Genomic DNA, 19358 nt, shown 5'->3' on the forward strand with positions numbered 1-19358 from the left:
CACCCGTGTCTCTCACTTTCTCAACTTTAAAGGGAACACAAAAAGATACATGCACCCTTATGTTCATAGTCGCACTATTTACAATGGCCAAGATATGGAAGCAACTTCAAAGTCCATCAAAAGATGAATGGGTAAAGAAGATGTAGTACGGGGCTTCCCTGGTGGCACAGTGGTTGAGAGTCCGCCTGCCGATGCAGGGGACATGGGTTCGTGCCCCGGTCCGGGAAGATCCCATGTGCCGCAGAGCTGCTGGGCCCGTGAGCCATGGCTGCTGAGCCTGCGCGTCCGGAGCCTGTGCTCCGCAACGGGAGAGGCCACAGCAGTGAGAGGCCCACGTACCTCAAAAAAAAAAAAAGAAGGTGTAGTACATATATACAATGGAATACTACTCAGCCATAAAAAAGAATGAAATAATGCCATTTGTAGCAAGCTGGATGGACCTAGAGATTTATTTATTTATTATATATTTTTGGCCGCATTGGGTCTTTGTTGCTGCGCGTGGACTTTCTCTAGTTGTGGTGAGCAGGGGTACTCTTCATTGCGGTAAATGGGCTTCTCACTGCAGTGGCTTCACTTGTTGTGGAGCACGGGCTCTAGGTGTGTGAGCTTCAGTTGTTGCAGCACGTGGGCCCAGTAGTTGTGGCTCATGGGATTAGTTGCCCCACAGCATGTGGGATGTTCCCAGACCAGGGATCAAACCCTTGTCCCCTGCACTGACAGGCAGATTCTTGACAACTGCGCCACCAGGGAAGTCCCAGACCTAGAGATTATTACACTAAGTGAAGTAAGTCAGACAGAGAGACAAATATATATCACTTATATGTGGAAACCAAAAAAAAAAAAAAAAGTGATACAAATGGACTTACAAAACAGAAATAGACTCACAGACATAGAAAACAAACTTATGGTTACCAAAGGGGAAAGGTGGGGAGAGGGATAAATTTGGAATTTAGGATTAACAGATACACATTACTATATATAAAATAGAAAAACAAGGACGTACTCTATAGCACAGGGAACTATATTCAATATCTATCTGTATATATATATAAAACTGAATCACGTTGCTGTACACCTGAAACACTGTAAATCAACTATGCTTCAATAAAAAGTAATAAATAGGGCTTCCCTGGTGGCGCAGTGATTGAGACTCCGCCTGCCGATGCAGGGGACACGGGTTCGTGCCCCGGTCCGGGAAGATCCCACATGCCGCGAAGCGGCTGGGCCCGTGAGCCATGGCCGCTGAGCCTGTGCGTCCGGAGCCTGTGCTCTGCAACGGGAGAGGCCACAACAGTGAGAGACTCGCGTACCGCAAAAAAAAAAAAAAAAAAAAAAAAGTAATAAATAAATAAAGGGAACACTGGAGGATGTTTAGATCAGTCAGGATGGGAGAGGAGGTGCAGTCCTTGCATCTGAGTGAGCATTGACAATACAGAACGAAGAGAAGAATGCAGCAGGCACGATGGGGTCTGTAAATATGCGGGGGTGTCAGGAGGACCGGGCAGGGCAGAAGAGGACCACGTGATCCACACAATGAGGGAAGCTAGAGAGACACTATGAGGAAGTAAGTTCACTCTAAGGAAGAGTTTTCCAACATCAGTAGTCTCCAAAGATGAGAAGAAGTGAGTTCTCCAGCACTGGAGACGTTCAAGTGAGAGCACAGGAGCACCTGGCAAGGAAGGAGTTAAGGATGAGAAGTTGGGCTAGGTCAGCCCCCCAGCAGGGGGTGATTTTCCCCCACCAAGGAAATCCTGCAATGTCTGCAGACTTTTAGGTTGTCACACTGAGACATGCTACTAACATCTACTGAGTAGAGGCCAGGGGTGCTGCTAAATACCTTACAATGTCCAGGACAGACCCCACAACAAAGAACTATCTGTCCCCAAATCTGAACAGCGCTGAGAAACCCTGGAGTAGATAAACTGGAAGTCTGGAGCCTAATTTAATATTTTTAAAATAAATTTATTTACTTATTTTATTTTTGGCTGCGTTGGGTCTTTGCCACACGCGGGCTTTCTCTAGTTGCGGCAAGCGGGGGCTACTCTTCGTTGAGGTGCGCAGGCTTCTCATTGCGGTGGCTTCTCTTGTTGCGGAGCACGGGCTCTAGGCATGCGGGCTCAGTAGTTGTGGCTCATGGGCTCTAGAGTGCAGGCTCAGTAGTTGTGGCGCTCGGGCTTAGTTGCTCTGTGTCATGTGGGATCTTCCCAGACCAGGGCTCGAACCTGTGTCCCCTGCATTGGCAGGCAGATTCTTAACCACTGCACCACCAGGGAAGCCCCCAAGGCTGGAGTCTAGGGTAATCGCCCCTGCAATCTGTCCAGGAGCTCAGAAGACCATGGAAGGTAATAGTGAAATGCCAGAAATAACTGGATTTCAAGGAAGATTGCAAAGTAGGATGTTCACGTTGACATCAGAAATATATTTGCAGTTTCAGACACTGAGGGCTACATTTTGGGACTCTGGCCATCCCTGCTGTAGCCCAAACTATGAGCATGTTATTCTCCAAAAAGCAAATTTATATGTTCCCACCACTTCCACCCACTTCCACGTACAAGTTGCAAAACGATGTCCACAGATCTAGAGGTGGGTGGGCGTGGGGTGGGGAATAGCTGAAAACAAGCAAAGGGAGGAATCTGCAATGAGGTTTCACCCAAATACCTCTAAAAATTATTCCCAATATCTCCTCTAAAATTATTTTAATATACTTTTTATCCTTCTGGGTGATGAAATTTATCGACCCCCAGAAAAGTCCTGTAACTACAAAGAAACTCATTTTTGCCAGACTTATCACACTCAGAGCTTGAAAATCAGATGGCTCTGAGGTTGACTCTGTCAGTTACCATTGGGTCATTGGGCAAGTTAGTTAACCCTCCTGTGCCTCAGTTTCCTCATCTATAAAACAGGACAAATAACATCTATGTCATAGGACAGCTGTGAGGGTTACACGAGTAAGTGCACAGTGCCGGGTACATGCCAGATGCTCACTGAGCAGCAGCTGTTATTCGTGTGATTATCTCTGGGAGATCTAAATAGCATGTGACATTGGGGTTAGGCATTGAGCAAGAAAATTATGCCGTCTTGACACTCACACCTGAGATAAAAATTAGCTTGCCCTGGGCTTCCCTGGTGGCGCAGCGGTTGAGAGTCCGCCTGCCGATGCAGGGGACACGGGTTCGTGCCCCGGTCCGGCAAGATCCCACAGGCTGCAGAGCGGTTGGGCCCGTGAGCCATGGCCGCTGAGGCTGTGCGTCCGCAGCCTGTGCTCCGCAACGGGAGAGGCCGCAACAGTGAGAGGCCCGCGTACCGGAAAAAAAAAAAAAAAATTAGCTTGCCCTAATTATAGTTCTCCATAATTATTAATTAAAACAAATAAGTAGCTGTCAGTCAACAGATACACACCCTAGGGAGGGAGATATTACCAATTTATAGATGAAGAAACTGAGATGCAGATGCTAAGTCACTGGCCTGGTAACATAGTTGCTCCTAAGTGGCAGAGGCAGAATTAGAACCCACGTGCTTGCAGGACGCCAATGCCTCCTTGTTCCTTTCCATTTGCCTTCACAGCCTGCTTCCTTGGCTTTGGACTGGATCTGGGGATCTTGGAGCATCTCACTGCAGCAAGACCTGTCCTCAAAGCCTTCATAGGCACCAAGGTATAAATGACCAGTGACAGCAAAAACAGCCCCCTAAACCTTAAGACTCCTAACCTAGACTCCACTTAGGGCAAAGATAGAGACGCATGTGCTATTTTCAATATTTCAAAAAGCCATACATTGGGGGAATTTCCTGGCAGTCCAGTGGTTAGGACTTGGTGCTCTCACTGCTGGGGCCCTGGGTTCCATCCCTGGTCGGGGAACTAAAATCCCATAAGTCGCGTGGTGTGGCAAAAAAAAAAAAAAAAAGCCATACATTTACCCCTGATGAAGCTGAAAAGATGAATTAAGATGCAATGTTTCACTGATTTAAGCTGGAATGACATCTACTCTCTAGGTAATACTGGTGACTTCAACCTGATTAGAAATTCTGATGGACAGACAGTTCCTATGTCTTTGATGAGTAAAAATGAGAAATCTAAGCAATATGGCTTGTTTCACAGTAAAAAGTCCATCAAAACCTAAACTACGTGGAAGAGAATAATAAAAAAAATGCCCTTACTTGGACGTATATACACTATCAAATGTAAAATAGATAGCTAGTGGGAAGCAGCTGCATAGCACAGGGATATCAGCTCGGTGCTTTGTGACCACCTAGAGGGGTGGGATAGGGAGGGTGGGAGGGAGATGCAAGAGGGAGGGGATATGGGATATGTGTATATGTATAGTTGATTCACTTTGTTATAAAGCAGAAACTAACATATTATTGTAAAGCAATTATACTCCAATAAAGATGTTAAAAAAAAAAAGCCCTTTCCAATGTCTCGGAGTCACTGAGCTAAAAAGAAACAACAGACGTCATGAAATATCAGGCACAAGACAGCATGTGCCTGAGGATCTGGGGAGCAGGGCCGTTGTGTATGATACCCACACCTTCTTTTCAGGGAACACTGTCCTGCCCAGAGCCCTGTGGAGTGGACGCTGCCACATCTGCCACCATGTGTCCTAGCCTCTATAAGAGTGGACTGGACACTGTGGACTCACTCATCTCTAAGCTGTTGGGCAATCTAGAACACGTATAGCTGGGTCACAATAATGAGCTGGGTCTCTCGTGTTTCTCTCCTGGAAACCAGGAGTTGGGGAACTGAGAGATGGAGGCAGTTTCCAGCAGAGGTGCAAGACAGGAGGCCAGGACCCCAGCCCACCCCACACAGGTGCAAAAAATGTCAGTGAAATATCACGGCTGCTGGCTACATAGATCTTTTGTGGAAACAGCTAAAGGGCTAAGATCCATTTATTATAGAAAGACTAGACTAAACATTCCCAAATGGGGAATCCAACGAAGGGGTACCCTAATTTGTGCCACAGTGATAAGAGGGTGCAATGCCGCCCTGAGCCTAAGGGGTGCTGGTATGGTAGTTAGCAAGAGATTCTCTAAGGGACGTAGAACTCTGGGGCAGAGGAGACGGGCCGGAGACCCAGTCTTTCCTCTCCATGAGGGGAGGTTTTACTTTATTAAATAAAATTTGTAAGACCTCCACGTGCCTGAGGAACCCTAGGCTGGTTCTGTCTGTTTATCAGCCGTCCATCCAACTCCACTTACTCCTTCTTCCGCAGCGGTGCAGTCAGAGCCAGGCGCCTGACTGATTATCAGGGCTACAGCTCCCAGCCTCTCTTGCAGCTCCCTGTGGCTGAGTTTTTACCGATTAAAATATGAGCAGAAAAGATGAGTGGTACGTGTGGGCTGGTATATTAAGAGAGTGGCGCGCCTCCCCATTTGCCCTGTCGTGCCAGCTGCTATCTAGGCCATGCAGGCAGGGACAGTACACTTAGTGCTAATTAAGTGTGGTCCATGCATCAGCTGCTCATCCTTGAACCGTTTGTAACCCATCCACAGCAAGATAAAGAGCTTATGCCAGAATGCAAATCAACAGCACTAAATGCAAATCATTAAACACAGTGTTCAGCTGACAAAGCAAGATATTCTCGATGAAGGAAGCAATGCATTGATTTACATCCTGACACAAGCTCCTTATCTCCTTACAGAACATCCCTTTGAGGAGCAGAGCGCTAGGGAGGGGTAGAGGCACAGGATGGAATGAACCTGGGTTCCTGAATATCTACGTGGAACAGAGCGCTGAGCTATAACAAAGAAGGGGAACAAGTCAGCCCTATCTGGCAGGGCTGTGGTTAAGATTTTAAAAGCGATATGAAAAGATACCCAGCCAGGATCTACTGGGGCTCATTCAGTACTGGCTGAATGAAACCTGCAATGGTTTCTTTCTCTAACTTGTCACAATCCATTGTCTTTTCTGGTTAGAGGACTGGACTCAGGCTGCTATACCTGGAGGACAATGCAGCATTCACATCTCTTGAGTCCCTGTTCTGTACCTTGGACTGGGTCAGACACTGTGGATTCAGCCCTGAGCAAAGACTGACACACTCTCTGCCCTTGTGGGATGCCAAAGCAAATGACACGTCTAAGCCCGAGACCGGCTGCAGAAAGCCTGTAGACTAGGGTGCTTAGAGCAAGAGCTGAAGTGAATGGAGGAACCTGGGTAGCTCCTGGTCTGCTATAGACCCGAGTGTGTTGCCTGAATTTGCACTTTCTGCAGAGCTGTTCCCCCACTTCATTGTATTTACAGTAGTTTTCCCTTGGTCTCATAGTGGGAAAAACGTCATTAAAAGATTCTAAAATAATCTTGATTAAACTAAGGGGAAAGGACATTTTTCTATAACTTAGTCTGGAGAGAGAAAGGTTTTCCAAAGGCCCAAGGTTGCAAAAGCCATTTAGACCCAAGCATTTCTTAGGTTAGTTGTTCATTCTTCAAATCGTTGAACACCACTGTGATCCAGGCTCTTTGCAGACACACAGGGGAACAAGACCGAGTCCCTGTGCTCCTGCAAGCTCATGGCCAAGTGGGAAGTGGGAAGCCTACGTATGATCACCTGACTGTGGAACATGTGCTTACTAATGAGCAGAGCCTGGGAACCCAGAAGGATGGAGTCCAAGCCCATTGTAGGTTTTTTTCCCCCTTGATTTTCACTTGGGGTATTCCCTCAGGATAGTATTACTCTATTGCTTGGCTAATAATAGTGATCTTGAAATTAGCATTTAACCTTCTAGCCAGACACATGCATGGAAATACTCTTCCAAGCCCAAGGATGCTCAGTCATGCAATAGGCACATATCCTCTAAGAACGGCACAGATGTATTGAATCACCAGAGGTATTGAATCACCAGATATCCCAAAAGACGTATGATTTCAACCTAATTGGTATCAACGCCCAGTATTGACATGGAACACCAGCGGGAACCAACCAGCAAGGCAATTCACCAGCACTCAGTGAGGAATTGGCATGCGGGAACACACCAACACACCCCTGGCTCTGACAGCCGAATCGTGGGCAACCGCATCCTACCCGCTTCTATTCACTGTTGCATTGCTATGGTGCCCACCCCCTTTGTATCCATGGCATTGACAGCCTCGGGAGTTGGGCCGGTGACCATTCCTCGTATCTGAGAACAGAAGGAGAAGGGGAAGGTTGGGCAGCTCTAGAGAAGTGTGTAAATGGCAGCTTAGGGACAGTTTGAGCTTTCTGGTAGAGGCGGCCTAGGGAAATCGCCGCAGAAGCTTCTTCTGTTATGTGGATGCCGTATGCTGGTGCAGGGAACCAGGAGTATAGTAAAACTATTGTTAGTATTGTAGCTCCGATAACGTTACATGTCTTTCCTGCTCCAGCCTCCATCGCACCCTACAAGCGGGCAGGGACGCCTCCGAAACCCCAGGTGGGGTGAGGGTCTTGCGGCGGTGAAGCGGCGGCGCTCTGTGGGAGGGAGCAAAGGTCGCGAGGTTCATGGGCAGGGACCGCGAGGAGGGAGGTGGTCCACAAAGGGGGAAAGTCTGAGAATCAGAGGTGCTTTGCATTCCGGGCTCCGGTCCCCTCTAGCAAAGCCCAGCCTAAAAACATCCATCCTTGGCGCACATCCCTCTCTATCTCCCCCACCCCAGCTGCGCCCCTCGCCCCTGGGGTCAGGCCGCGGAGTCACTGCTCCTCCTCGAAGGATCCGAAGGCAGCTAACGCGGGAGGCGCCCCGGTGAGGCTGGGGAGGGAAGAGTTCCCTAAATTGTGCTGGAGCGAAGGCGTCGAGGATAGGAAGAACTGACCCAGGCTGGGGAAGGCGGACGGGGCTACGAGGGAGAGAGAGAGGGGACAATGTACGCTCAGCCTGTTCATCGCTCGGCAGGAAGATGGATGATTTTCGGAGACCGTTGTCCCCGCGCTCCGGCTCGCTCCAGGGAGACGTCAGAGCGCTGGGGTCGGCGGTGGAGGATCCCCCTGCGCCCCCGCCCGGGCTTGCATATAAAGTCGGGGCGTCGTGGAGGCTGCAGCAGCGGCGCTGGCGGCGGCGGCGGCGGCGGCGCTCCTCTGAGGTCCCGGTCCTCCCGTCTCTCCTCTGCAGTGGAAGCGCACTCTCCGCCCAGTCTCGCCGCGGCGCTCCGAGGGCTTCCCGCCGGGACCATGCGCGGCCGCGACTTCCCGCTCGTCCTGCTGGCTCTGGTCCTCTGCCAGGCGCCCCGGGGACCGGCCGCCCCGGTGTCGGCGGGCGGAGGGACCCTGCTGGCCAAGATGTACCCGCGCGGCAACCACTGGGCGGTGGGTGAGTGTCCGGCGCGCTCTAGTCCTGGCGGGACCAGCCAGCCGAGGGGGCCAGTCTCCCCATCTCTCAGCTTTTCTGCGGCTCTGCGTTGGGGGCTGGGTTTTGCTCCGACCTTTCCACTCAGACGCCAACCCCGTTCTCCCAAAACTCCACCCTGCCCTTCAGTATCCCGGGAAGCCGTCGGTCCCTCGGCAGCCTCCGGCTGGTCCCTCGGTCCTTTCCCGCTCTCTTCCCTCCCCCGCAGGACACCCGAGCCAGCGCGCAGCTCTCCAAAATCCCAGCCGTACGCGGAGATCACCCTCCCTCCGCATCTCCCAGCACCTCCTTTTATCCGTCTAATCACAACCCTGTCTGGCACGGTTCTCTCCCTGAACAATTTTGGGGAGCTGGGTCCCCGAGCGCGTCTCGGAGCCCTGGTCCAGCCTGGCGGCTGCGCCTTTACCCCCGACAAAGCCACAGGTGTGGGACACAGGGCGCAGCGCCCACCCTGGGTTTCAAATCTGTTTGGCAATCAGCGCCTGAATCCCACCTCTGTTTGGGGCTCGCCTGAATTTCCTCAGTCCTTCTTTGCCTTGCAGCGATTTTCTTTTCCCTGCCCTTTTGCCCAACCCTCCCTCCTTCCATCCGGCAGGCTCGGTGCTCCGGGAATCACACGTGGTCTCCACGCTGATCCCGGGTCTCTGTCCCCGAAGTCCTCGCTTTTCTCCGCCTCTCTTGACCCGAAACCTCACGCTCTCCCCTAGCTCCTTCCCTCTTTCCCCTGCCTACAAGTCCTGCTTTCCAGGCACGGGCTTGGAGGTTCTCTCGTCCCGGCCCCCCGGAACCGCAGCGGCTTGGACCGGGTCTCGGGCCGCGGAGCGCGCACCCGCTTGCTTCCCCGCAGCTGGGAGGCAGGTAGCGGCCCCGCTGCTTCTCGCTGCTCCAGCGTCACCCCGGGGCTCTCGGCCGCGCCGAGCAGAGCCTCTAGCAAATGTTGCCAAGCGTTCGACTTCCTCAGACAGCTCCCCACACAGCCATCTACAGCAGCCCTAGCCTTTCCCGGGAAGCCGGTCGGTCCCTAGAGAGATTTAAGGCGGTGTGTGTGTGTGTGTGTGTGTGTGTGTGTGTGTGTGTGTGTGTGTGTGTACGTGTGCGTTTCACGATTTCCTTAGTCATCTACTTAGAAGTAGGGGAGGGTGTGTTGGAAAGATACTTGCTAATTCAACTCTCAGAGGATTTACAGGCTCTCGGGGTGAAGACTAGGATGAATTTAGAAGATGGGGTGAAGCTAGAACTGCGCGTCCTCAGCTCCTGTGCGCTGTGTAGGTTTCCCTCAGAGAAATGGAGCGCTCTGGGTTGCGACAGAGTAGTTTTCATTATTACTGAAAGAATCATTTGCCAAGTCTTGGCAACCCCAGGGATGAAAGTATTTGTCATCTTTGAGGGACACCCGGAACCCAGGAGCCTGGTATAGAGAGGAAGGGTTGGGATGGGTGAAAACCCTTGCACTTCCAGAGAGAAGGATACTTAGAAGATGTTAAAGAAGCCAAACCTAGAATCGAATCGATGCTTAAAAAGGGCTCCTGGGAGTTTAGATCAAGTGGCCATTGTTCAGTGCGGCCAGCGGCCAGTGGGCTGGGAAGGTGGAAAGAAACTTCCAGATTTCCAGCCTCTTTTGCTCATCCATGTTTTTGTACTAAATATATATATATATATTTTTAAATTATTTATTTATTTATTTATTTGCGGTACGCGGGCCTCTCACTGCTGTGGCCTCTTCCCTTGCGGAGCACAGGCTCCGGACGCACAGGCTCAGCGGCCATGGCTCACGGGCCCAGCCGCTCCGCGGCACGTGGGATCCTCCGGAACCGGGGCACGAACCCATGTCCCCTGCATCGGCCGGCGGACTCTCAACCACTGCGCCACCAGGGAAGCCCTAAAAAGACTTATTGTTAATGTAACCCTTGCAGGCTAAACGCAGGACAAGAGAGTTAGCTGGGAAGCTATAATCATGGTATTTCTGATGCAAGCCAACGTGATTCCAGAGCACATCAGTCCCCAGGTCTTTCGGGTGTCGGCCATTTCATCACCCTTCATGGTGGTACTTGGGCATTCCCAGCCCCAAAGTGTACTGACCAGTGACACCCCCAAATTGTCTTATTCTCTTATTTGTTCTCGAACACACTCTTTTTCCTTTTTCTCCCTTGACTGTGCAGATTTGATGAAGAACAAGGGAAAGAGGGAGGTGACATAGAAAATTGCATTTAGATTTAAGATGACATTGCAGTGGCACAAGTTTGCTTTGGGTGGACATGCCCTCTGTTGGAATGCGAGCATTCATAAGCATGAATGCCATGTTAGATTTTAAATTGAGGTTTCTGCCCTAAGTAAATTCCTGTCCTCCTCAGTCACTGAAGACATGGAGGTTAGTTTTAATTAAGGTTAGTTTTAATTAATGCAAACGAAAGCTACATATTGCTGTCTGTGAAGAAGCTGTTAGCACAAACTTGCAGGTTTGTTAAGTGAATTGCTTCTTCCAGCTGAGAGAAACGTGATGTGGCCATGGAAAAACAAGTTAGACTGAAAACGTAACCAATTCTTATCTGTCTCGATGTTCATGGAGATGTTTTGTGTGCCGTGAAAATATAGGTCAACACTAACACTGGTAACTATCCCCTGTGCACCCATGAAATGTTTCTGCTCGTGGTTCTAACTCTGATGTGGAGCGTGCCGTGGAGGGTTGAATGCTGAGCACCAGTGTTCAGCTGCAGAATGGTGTTACATGATTGTGCTACCCGAGCTACTGTGAAATACAGCTGAAGTATCACTCCAGAAAAACTAGCTCTTAATACTCAACGCTTTCTGTCTTAATGGATATTTTCTGAAGTTAGGATAATCTTCAAGTATGGAGCTCAAGAAAATTCTTTTCTGTTGCAAACCTGCCATTTTAGTGGTATTTTTACGTGATTAAAGAGGACAAAAGCTTCCCCCCTACGCCTGGCAAGGTTTTATTTTTTCAAGTGCTTATCTTTTAATCTCCATTATTATTATATGGATACATAACAAATGATGATGGGAGAAGAGATGGAAGTGGGCATAGCGTCCACGTTGCCATGGAGACGATTATTTGGTTGACGTTAGCTAGCTAAGAAGTGCATTAGGACCCAGGGAACGTGTGCTTCCCTGGGACGTTCTAGATGGCGCACTTTCCTTAGAAAAAAGAAAAACATCTGTGGTCTAGGGGAGGGAGTCTGAACACCCATCCACCAAATATGCAAATACTGAAATTCAGTACAAGGTCCCAAAGATCTATGTTAAATCACCCACAGAATGGAGGCCCATTTTAGCCTTCCATTGTAGAAAAGTCACAGAATTCTTCAAGCATGACAAAAATGAAGTTATTTGTAAAAACATCTCCATCATCCCTCTGCTTCATTGCCAATAACGCCTTTCTCATTTCCAGCATCCTAACCAGATGATAGACAATGACCGAGGACAAGAGCAACTGAGGTTATTACTGGGAGCATCAGATTCTAATCCCACTTTCCCATTATCATGATTTGATTTCCTCCATATTTCTAAGCCAAATGATTTGCTACTTCCTGGGAGGTTGTGGAACATAATCATTGTGATGGCTAAATGCAGAGTTATTTAGTAGATATCTGGGTACCAAGTTTACCAAGCAGATAAGTGAGGAGCCAGTTTTTCAAGATTCCAATGCTTCAGTTGGGACAGTGTCCTTAATAGACTCTTAAAATTGTGTGCAGTGTCAGGTCCTAAGTGACTTGGCAAAGCTCACACTGCAATGCAGGAAAACCTCATTTTCAGGGTCCCCAGTACACACAGAATTAATTTTCCTGAGTTGCATAACTGAGTCATGACCTAGTGATATATGATCTCCATTCCTTTTGATAATATTAGAAAGCTTTGGCAGACCTTATCCTTATTTCCAGACCCCAGAATGATTTCTAACTGCCTTATATCCTTGGGAAGTTCAAAGACACTTCAAAGCAGTATAATATCGTAGAGTCTGGACTGTGAGCTGATTTTAATCCCAGAATCTTCACTTGCATGTATGTGACTTTTGGCCAGTCTCATTTTCATCGAAGTTAGTACAGTGTGGATCAAATGAAATAATCTGCATTTAAACATCCTGTGAACTGTAAATACACACACAAGCAATAGAGTTACTGTGAGGGCTTCTCTCTTGGTGGACAGAACAGCTGGTAAGGGGCCTCCTTCCATTTGCAGTGACTGAGGTCTGCCACGTACTATTTTCATGATGCTTGCCTTACATACTTCTAATGCCAGTCAACACTGGAGCCACAGAGAGCTCTTTCCTTGTGAGCTTTAAATCAAAAGCACCATAGTTTTACTAGTGTTAGAAATTTGAAAGTGCTATAAAACCCAATTACAGAGAAATGGAGAAAATCAACTGAAGAAAGTAAATAAGATAATGTGAGTATATTCAAGCAATGGGCTAAAATGTAAAGAATACAGACCTTCAATACCATACCCTTCTGACCCTAAGGCTATCCCCATTTGCATACATGAATTTCCATGTTTGTAGTGGTTTGGCCTCCTGCACAGCAACTTCTATTTGTTTATATGGCAAAAGCTCATCTCTGGAGCTAATGATAAACTTTGGTGACCATTTTAGACCTCCAAGAGAAAATTCTGCATTTATATGGCTGAAAAGTGTTGGCCAAAACTTGTCTTCAACCTGTATTTCATTACAAACTGTAATTTCTAGGTACAATTTCTAGGTGCAATTTCTAGGTTCAGTCTCAGCTAAAATTCTAAGAAAGTTTAAATGAAAAATTCCTTTGCTACGTTTGTATTACAGGTAAGAGGAAAGCAACACCTTTTAATTTATTTATTTTAATTAATTAATTTATTTTTGGCTGCGTTGGGTCTTTGTTGCTGCGCACAGGCTTTCTCTGGCTGCCGCGAGCGGGGGCTACTCTTCGTTGTGATGCTCGGGCTTCTCACTGCGGTGGCTTCTCTTGCTGTGGAGCACAGGCTCTAGGCGCTCAGGCTTCAGTAGTTGTGGCATGTGGGCTCAGTAGTTGTGGCTCGTGGGCTCTAGAGCAGTTGTGGTGCACAGGCTTAGTTGCTCCGTGGCATGTGGGATCTTCCTGGACCAGGGCTCGAACCCGTGTCCCCTGCATTGGCAGGCGGATTCTTAACCACTGCTCTACCAGGGAAGTCTGAGCAACACCTTTTTAATCACACAAAGAAAAGCACAGAGACTTTTCTTTTCAGGAACAATTCAAGATTGACTGGGGTAGTTGTTCGAACACCATCATTCAGCTGGGAATAGAATTCGGTGCACACAGAAATGGTGATAGAATTTTAGATATGGAAGGTTCTTTCGACGTCATCTGGTCCAACATGTTCATTTTATTGTTGATAAAATTGAAGGTTCGGGATGCTAAATGACTTGAGAGAGGTCACCTGGCTAGTTAGCAGAGGGGCTGGGACCAGACCCAGGGCTTCTGAGTTGCAGTTCTGAATTCTGTCTATTCATTAGGCGTTTTGAGCACAGATCAAAATCTGTCAGTCGTTTATGAACTATCTCCTAATAATATCAATAAAATGCTATTTATCCCACATTTAGGAGAAAGCAGCACAAACACAATTGGTGCCCTTTTTAATTTCTTGTTCATTCATTCCCCTGGGTTAAATTTGTGGCATTCTGTTTTTGTTGGGGTTTTTTTGAACCAGAGTATATGCTTGTTTTATTTCTTTATGAATGTGGTATTGAATTTTTTTTAAATTGAAGTATAATTGACATACAAAATTATATAAGTTACAGGTGTACAACATGGTGATTCATAATTTTAAAAGGTTATACTCCATTTACAGTTATTATAAAATATTGGCTATATATTGTTTTTGTTTTTGAACAGGACATTTAATGGGAAAAAAGAGCACAGGAGAGTCCCTGCATGTTTATGAGGGAGGGAGCCTGAAGGAGCAGCTGAGGGAGTACATTCGGTGGCAGGAAGCTACAAGGAATTTGCTGAGCCTCCTAGAAGCAAAGGGGACCAGAAGCCATCAGCCACCTCAACGGGAGCCCTGGGCATTCGCCAGTCCACCTGGGATTCAGAGGGCAGCAGCAACTTTAAAGACGTGGGATCGAGGCTCAAAGGTATAATGAACATACTGGGGAAGTGGGAGTGGGGTGAGGAGGGGTCGGGGAGGTAGGAGGTGTTTGGGGAGAGTTGGAAGGAGGGGAGGTTTGAGCAGGGAAGAATAAAACTGTTCGGAGGTAAGACTTCACAGCAACTACATCGGGCTGACGTCAGTACACACTCAGAAAATGAGTGGCCAATCCTCATGCTAGCTTTTCTTTTCAACATCATAAATTATTTTTCCTCTTAACACATCAAACTCCAATTTAGGAGTTTTGTTAGCACTTGTGCATTGATAGGATTTTTTAGCCTACCAGACCCTTCCAAAATATTTTGATAGTGAGGCCATAGATTATTTGAGTTGATCCCTGTGGATCTATAGATATGTTTTTTTAAAATTTATTTATTCATTTATTTATTTTTGGCTGTGTTGGGTCTTCGTTTCTGTGCGAGGGCTTTCTCTAGTTGCGGTGAAGGGGGGCCACTCTTCATCGCGGTGCGCGGGCCTCTCACTGTCGCGGCCTCTCTTATTGCGGAGCACAGGCTCCAGATGCGCAGGCTCAGTAGCTGTGGTGCACCGGCTTAGTTGCTCCGCGGCATGTGGGATTTTCCCAGACCAGGGCTCGAACCCGTGTGCCCTGCATTGGCAGGCAGATTCTCAACCACTGCGCCACCAAGGAAGCCTGATATGTTTATTTTTGATGAACACTAGTGGAAGGGCCTATTCACAGAAGCTTTTGGAAGAGAGCATTCCTGTTTGCTACTTTTGATGCAAAATAGTACTCCTTCATATTTGTTCCAAGATTACCTAGTTCGGGTCTCATCCTAATATTTCAAAACTTGGTGAAAATATCTCAGGTCAACTGATCTGTTCAGTATATGATTTTATAGAGGATAGGGGAAAAGAATTATAACAAATTGGCATTGTTTAGATACAAAGACAGTAAATGAGATAGAAGAGAATAAAATTTATAGGAAGAAAGCAAGGCAACTGAAAATGATGTGATTCTCATTAACTTTTAAGAAGTTTCCATGAAATTTATGATAAAAGGCAAAAATAATCATTACAATACCCCTAATAATAACAACTGCTAGTTTTAGTGAGTATTTTTTTATAATCCAAGTACTGGGTGAAACACCTTACCTTCATCCATTTCCTCGGATAATGCTCACAGCAGTCTTAGGAGAAAGATTCGGGAAGATTCTATTATTCTCTCCATTTTAGAGGTGAGGAAACTGAGACCAGTCGTGCAGCTTTTCAAGGGAAAAGCCCGTGCTGTCTGCCTTGGCCAGTCCACTGCCATGTGAGGCATCTTCTGGGAATGGTCCTCATTGATCTTAAATATGAAGGATGCAGGATGCAGTGCAGCTTTCCCTCTCGATGTTTCTGCCAATAAATAATACTGTGTTTCACTCACAGACCTTGGAGAGTTCACCATGTCCCTCTTTCATGGTGGGTAACTCTGATTGATGACCCCTTAACAGAGGCTCAGGGCTGGCGTGGCCAAGCCTCGGATGGTTTCTCCAGAGGGAGGCTTTATGTGTCACCACTCTTCGGTCTACTGTGGATTCTCTGTGCTAAATGCAGAGCAAAAAAAAGTTCTTTGTTGCATTAAGCACCTAGAGAGAAAGTCTCTGGTAGCCTTTATTCAGAGAGAAAATCAGGATTCAATCAAGCAATACAGAAATAAGCATCAACTTTGTACAGAGCCCTGAATGACTAATTCTCTTGTCCACACCCTTGTCTGTGAATAGATCACGTGGTTCTAAAGGCTCTTGGAATTTGTGATTGACTTCTTGAGCCCCGGCTGGCCTGGCCTATTCTTGGCCAAACACTGAAATGGGGCTTCCCTGGTGGCGCAGTGGTTGAGAATCTGCCTGCTAATGCAGGGGACACGGGTTCGAGCCCTGGTCTGGGAAGATCCCACATGCCACGGAGCGGCTGGGCCCGTGAGCCATGGCCGCTGAGCCTGCGCGTCCAGAGCCTGTGCTCCGCAACGGGAGAGGCCACAACAGTGAGAGGCCCGCGTACTGCAAAAAAAAAAAAAAAAAAAAAAAGAACTAGCAGCAGGGATTTTCAGAGGCTGAGGACTTTTCTTAAACTTAAAAAACTATCCACATATACTCCCCTCTCCCGTTTTAGTAACAAAACATCAAGTCCTGTGGCCAAATCTCCCAGAGCTGTAGTTAGAAACTGAGCATCTTCCTACATTTTGATGACAAAGATATTTACTTCATTCAGAAAAGATTCATGTAAGTGCGCACTGAATCTAAACTACTATATCACAACAAACAGGAAGTTTTTAGCAACAGTTATGGCCAACCATTTTCAAGGTGAACCTAAATCTTTTAACTTTACCCTTCTCACAAAAGCTAATGGAACTTTTACCCTGTGGTTTCTATAACATGAAGCAGTGCTCAGCTCAGCTCCAGGCCCTGATCCATAATCCTGGATGCGGCTGTGGACTGTCCTGAGTTTCAGTGAAGGTTGAGGTGAGCCTTTGGGTTCCTTTTGTAGTTGGGACCCAGTTCATTGTTTTTTGAAGCCGAGGATTTTTTCTCTTATTTGGCGAGCATGAGGAATGGGAACTGGGGAATGCATTGCTGGGGGTGTTACGGAAAGGAAGTAAATGTACAAATTTGCTCTCACTTTTAAGGGAGAGATCCCACTGTCCCATCAGATCAGTACAGAGAATAGAAAGGTTCTATTTATTAATATGTGAAATGCTCCAACGGAAGCTCCAAATATAAGGAAAGCAACATATGGTCAAGAGTAACTAAAAAGCTTCTGATTACCCTGCTTCTATGAAGGCGGGGGCCAGCTTCATTCTGCTGGCTCCCACCTCAGAAACAGTGCCTCCCAGTCACAATGGCCAGCTTCAATCTACACACAATAAATGCTGGAGAGGGTGTGGAGAAAAGGGAACCCTCTTGCACTGTCGGTGGGAATGTAACTTGATACAGCCACTATGGAGAACAGTATGGAGGTTCCTGAAAAAACTAAAAATAGAACTACCATATGACCCAGCAGTTCCACTGCTGGGCATATACCCTGAGAAAACCATAATTCAGAAAGAGTCATGGGGCTTCCCTGGTGGCGCAGTGGTTGAGAGTCCGCCTGCCGATGCAGGGGACGCGGGTTCGTGCCCCGGTCCGGGAGGATCCCACATGCCGCGGAGCGGCTGGGCCCGTGAGCCATGGCCGCTGAGCCTGCGCGTCCGGAGCCTGTGCTCCGCAACGGGAGAGGCCACAACAGTGAGAGGCCTGCGTACCGCAAAAAAAAAAAAAGTAGAGCTACTCATTCTTCCTTCAGTCTTAGTTAATTTGAACAGAAGCCACAACAAGCCGACCACAATGCATTTAGAACTGGCAGAAACCCCGATTGCCTCCTCCTCCCAAGTTGCCCACACGACTACCGTTTACAGTCATGGGTTTATAATATTGAATTGTGTAGTTCATAAACTAGCTTTGATTTGGGGAATGAGGCACTGCCAAAGAAGCAAAGTAACAATTAAGATCCCACATTCCTTAGCAGTCTCCCTACCCGGCTGCTACTTTAGTAACAAATTCCTGGGGATAATACATGTAATTTCCAACTTTGGTCAAACTACACCTGTGTAAATGAACTTACGAAACAGAAACAGACTCACAGACATAGAGAGCAGACTTGTGGTTGCCAAGGTGGGGAGGGGGTGGGGGAGGGATGAATTGGGAGTTTGGGATTAGCAGATGCAAACTATTATACATAGAATAGGTCCTACTGTACAGCACAGGGAACTATATTCAATAACCTGTGATAAACTATAGAGGAAAAGAATATGAAAAAGAATGTATGTACATGTATAATTGAATCGCTTTGCTATACAGCAGAAATTAACACAACATTGTAAATCAACTATGCTTCAATAAAAGAAATTTAAAAAAATAAGGTTCTCTTTTAAAAAAACATATATATATATATACACACACACACACATATGTAGTCATATCAGAACACAAGTTAAGCTAATATAACAAAAAGACCCGAAAATATAGTGGCTCCCCAAAAGGAGGAAGTTAACTTCTCTCGGGGGACAGCTGTTGTTCTCAAGCATTAACGTGCTCAGAGTCATCTGGAGGACTTGTGAGAGCACAGATGGCTGGGTCCCATCCCCAGAGTTTCCAGTTCTGTAGGTCTGGGGTAGACCTAGGAATCTACCTTTCTACCAGTCTCCCAAGTGATATTGATGGTTTACTGGGGTGGATTTACTTTTAGCATTAGACTGTGGCATCACTACGTTCGCTTAACTCTTTCTAATATTTTTTAAGTTGGTGGACTCTCCAGGTTCTCAGCGTGAAGGAAGGAACCCCCAGCTGAACTGATACTGACAACGGTGGCCTCCCTCAAAGAAGCAAAACAAAACCCTCAAGAGACTGCGTTCTATGGGCATCAGTTCTACTGGGTTATCAAGTTTCCTTTATGCAAAATACTTAACTATTCTTGTATCTTTCAACTTTGACTAAAGTCATGATTTTCAAGCAGCATCTTCTGGTTTGAACTTGTGTGCTGTGAATAATTGTCCATAAAGAGTGTTCCAATTAATGTTCTTTACATCTGGGCTATTTGTCTATTAGATTCCAGTCCTTGCTCCCATTCACAATAAAAGCTTAAACATATTGTCCAAAAGGCAGGTAGTTTTCTTATTTCAATTCCAAATGAGAGGACAGTGATTAATACTGAGATTAACAAACAGGTTGACAGTGAACTTGTGTGCTCATTGATGAAAGCAGGCTGAATTTTTAGCTTTGCTCTCTGAAAGCCACTTACTGATTCCTTGTAGTGACTTAGAGCCTTTATAGATGCCACTTACTAGAAGCTCAGACTTGCTTTATCGTTACCCAGTCGGATGGGCTAGGTTGAACATAGACGCTGGCCTTCTTCATGTCATAATAATTCCCATCTCTTCAGCCCTTACCATGACTAGGTATTTTGCTGATGGTACTGAT

General features: G+C 47.0%; 1 protein-coding gene across 1 annotated transcript; it reads left to right on the forward strand.

Moving 5' to 3' along the window:
* Positions 1 to 8117: 8117 nt before the first annotated feature.
* GRP (gastrin releasing peptide) lies at positions 8118 to 18734 on the forward strand (the record flags this gene model as incomplete). The annotated part of the gene is given in 4 exon segments (XM_082668245.1): positions 8118 to 8256; positions 14148 to 14306; positions 14309 to 14389; positions 18697 to 18734. Coding segments are annotated over 4 exon segments (417 nt in total).
* Between the last annotated feature and the right edge of the window lie 624 nt (positions 18735 to 19358).

Source organism: Grampus griseus, assembly GCF_964374135.1.
Source record: "Grampus griseus genome assembly, chromosome: 12".
In the NCBI taxonomy this organism is placed as follows: domain Eukaryota; kingdom Metazoa; phylum Chordata; class Mammalia; order Artiodactyla; family Delphinidae; genus Grampus; species Grampus griseus.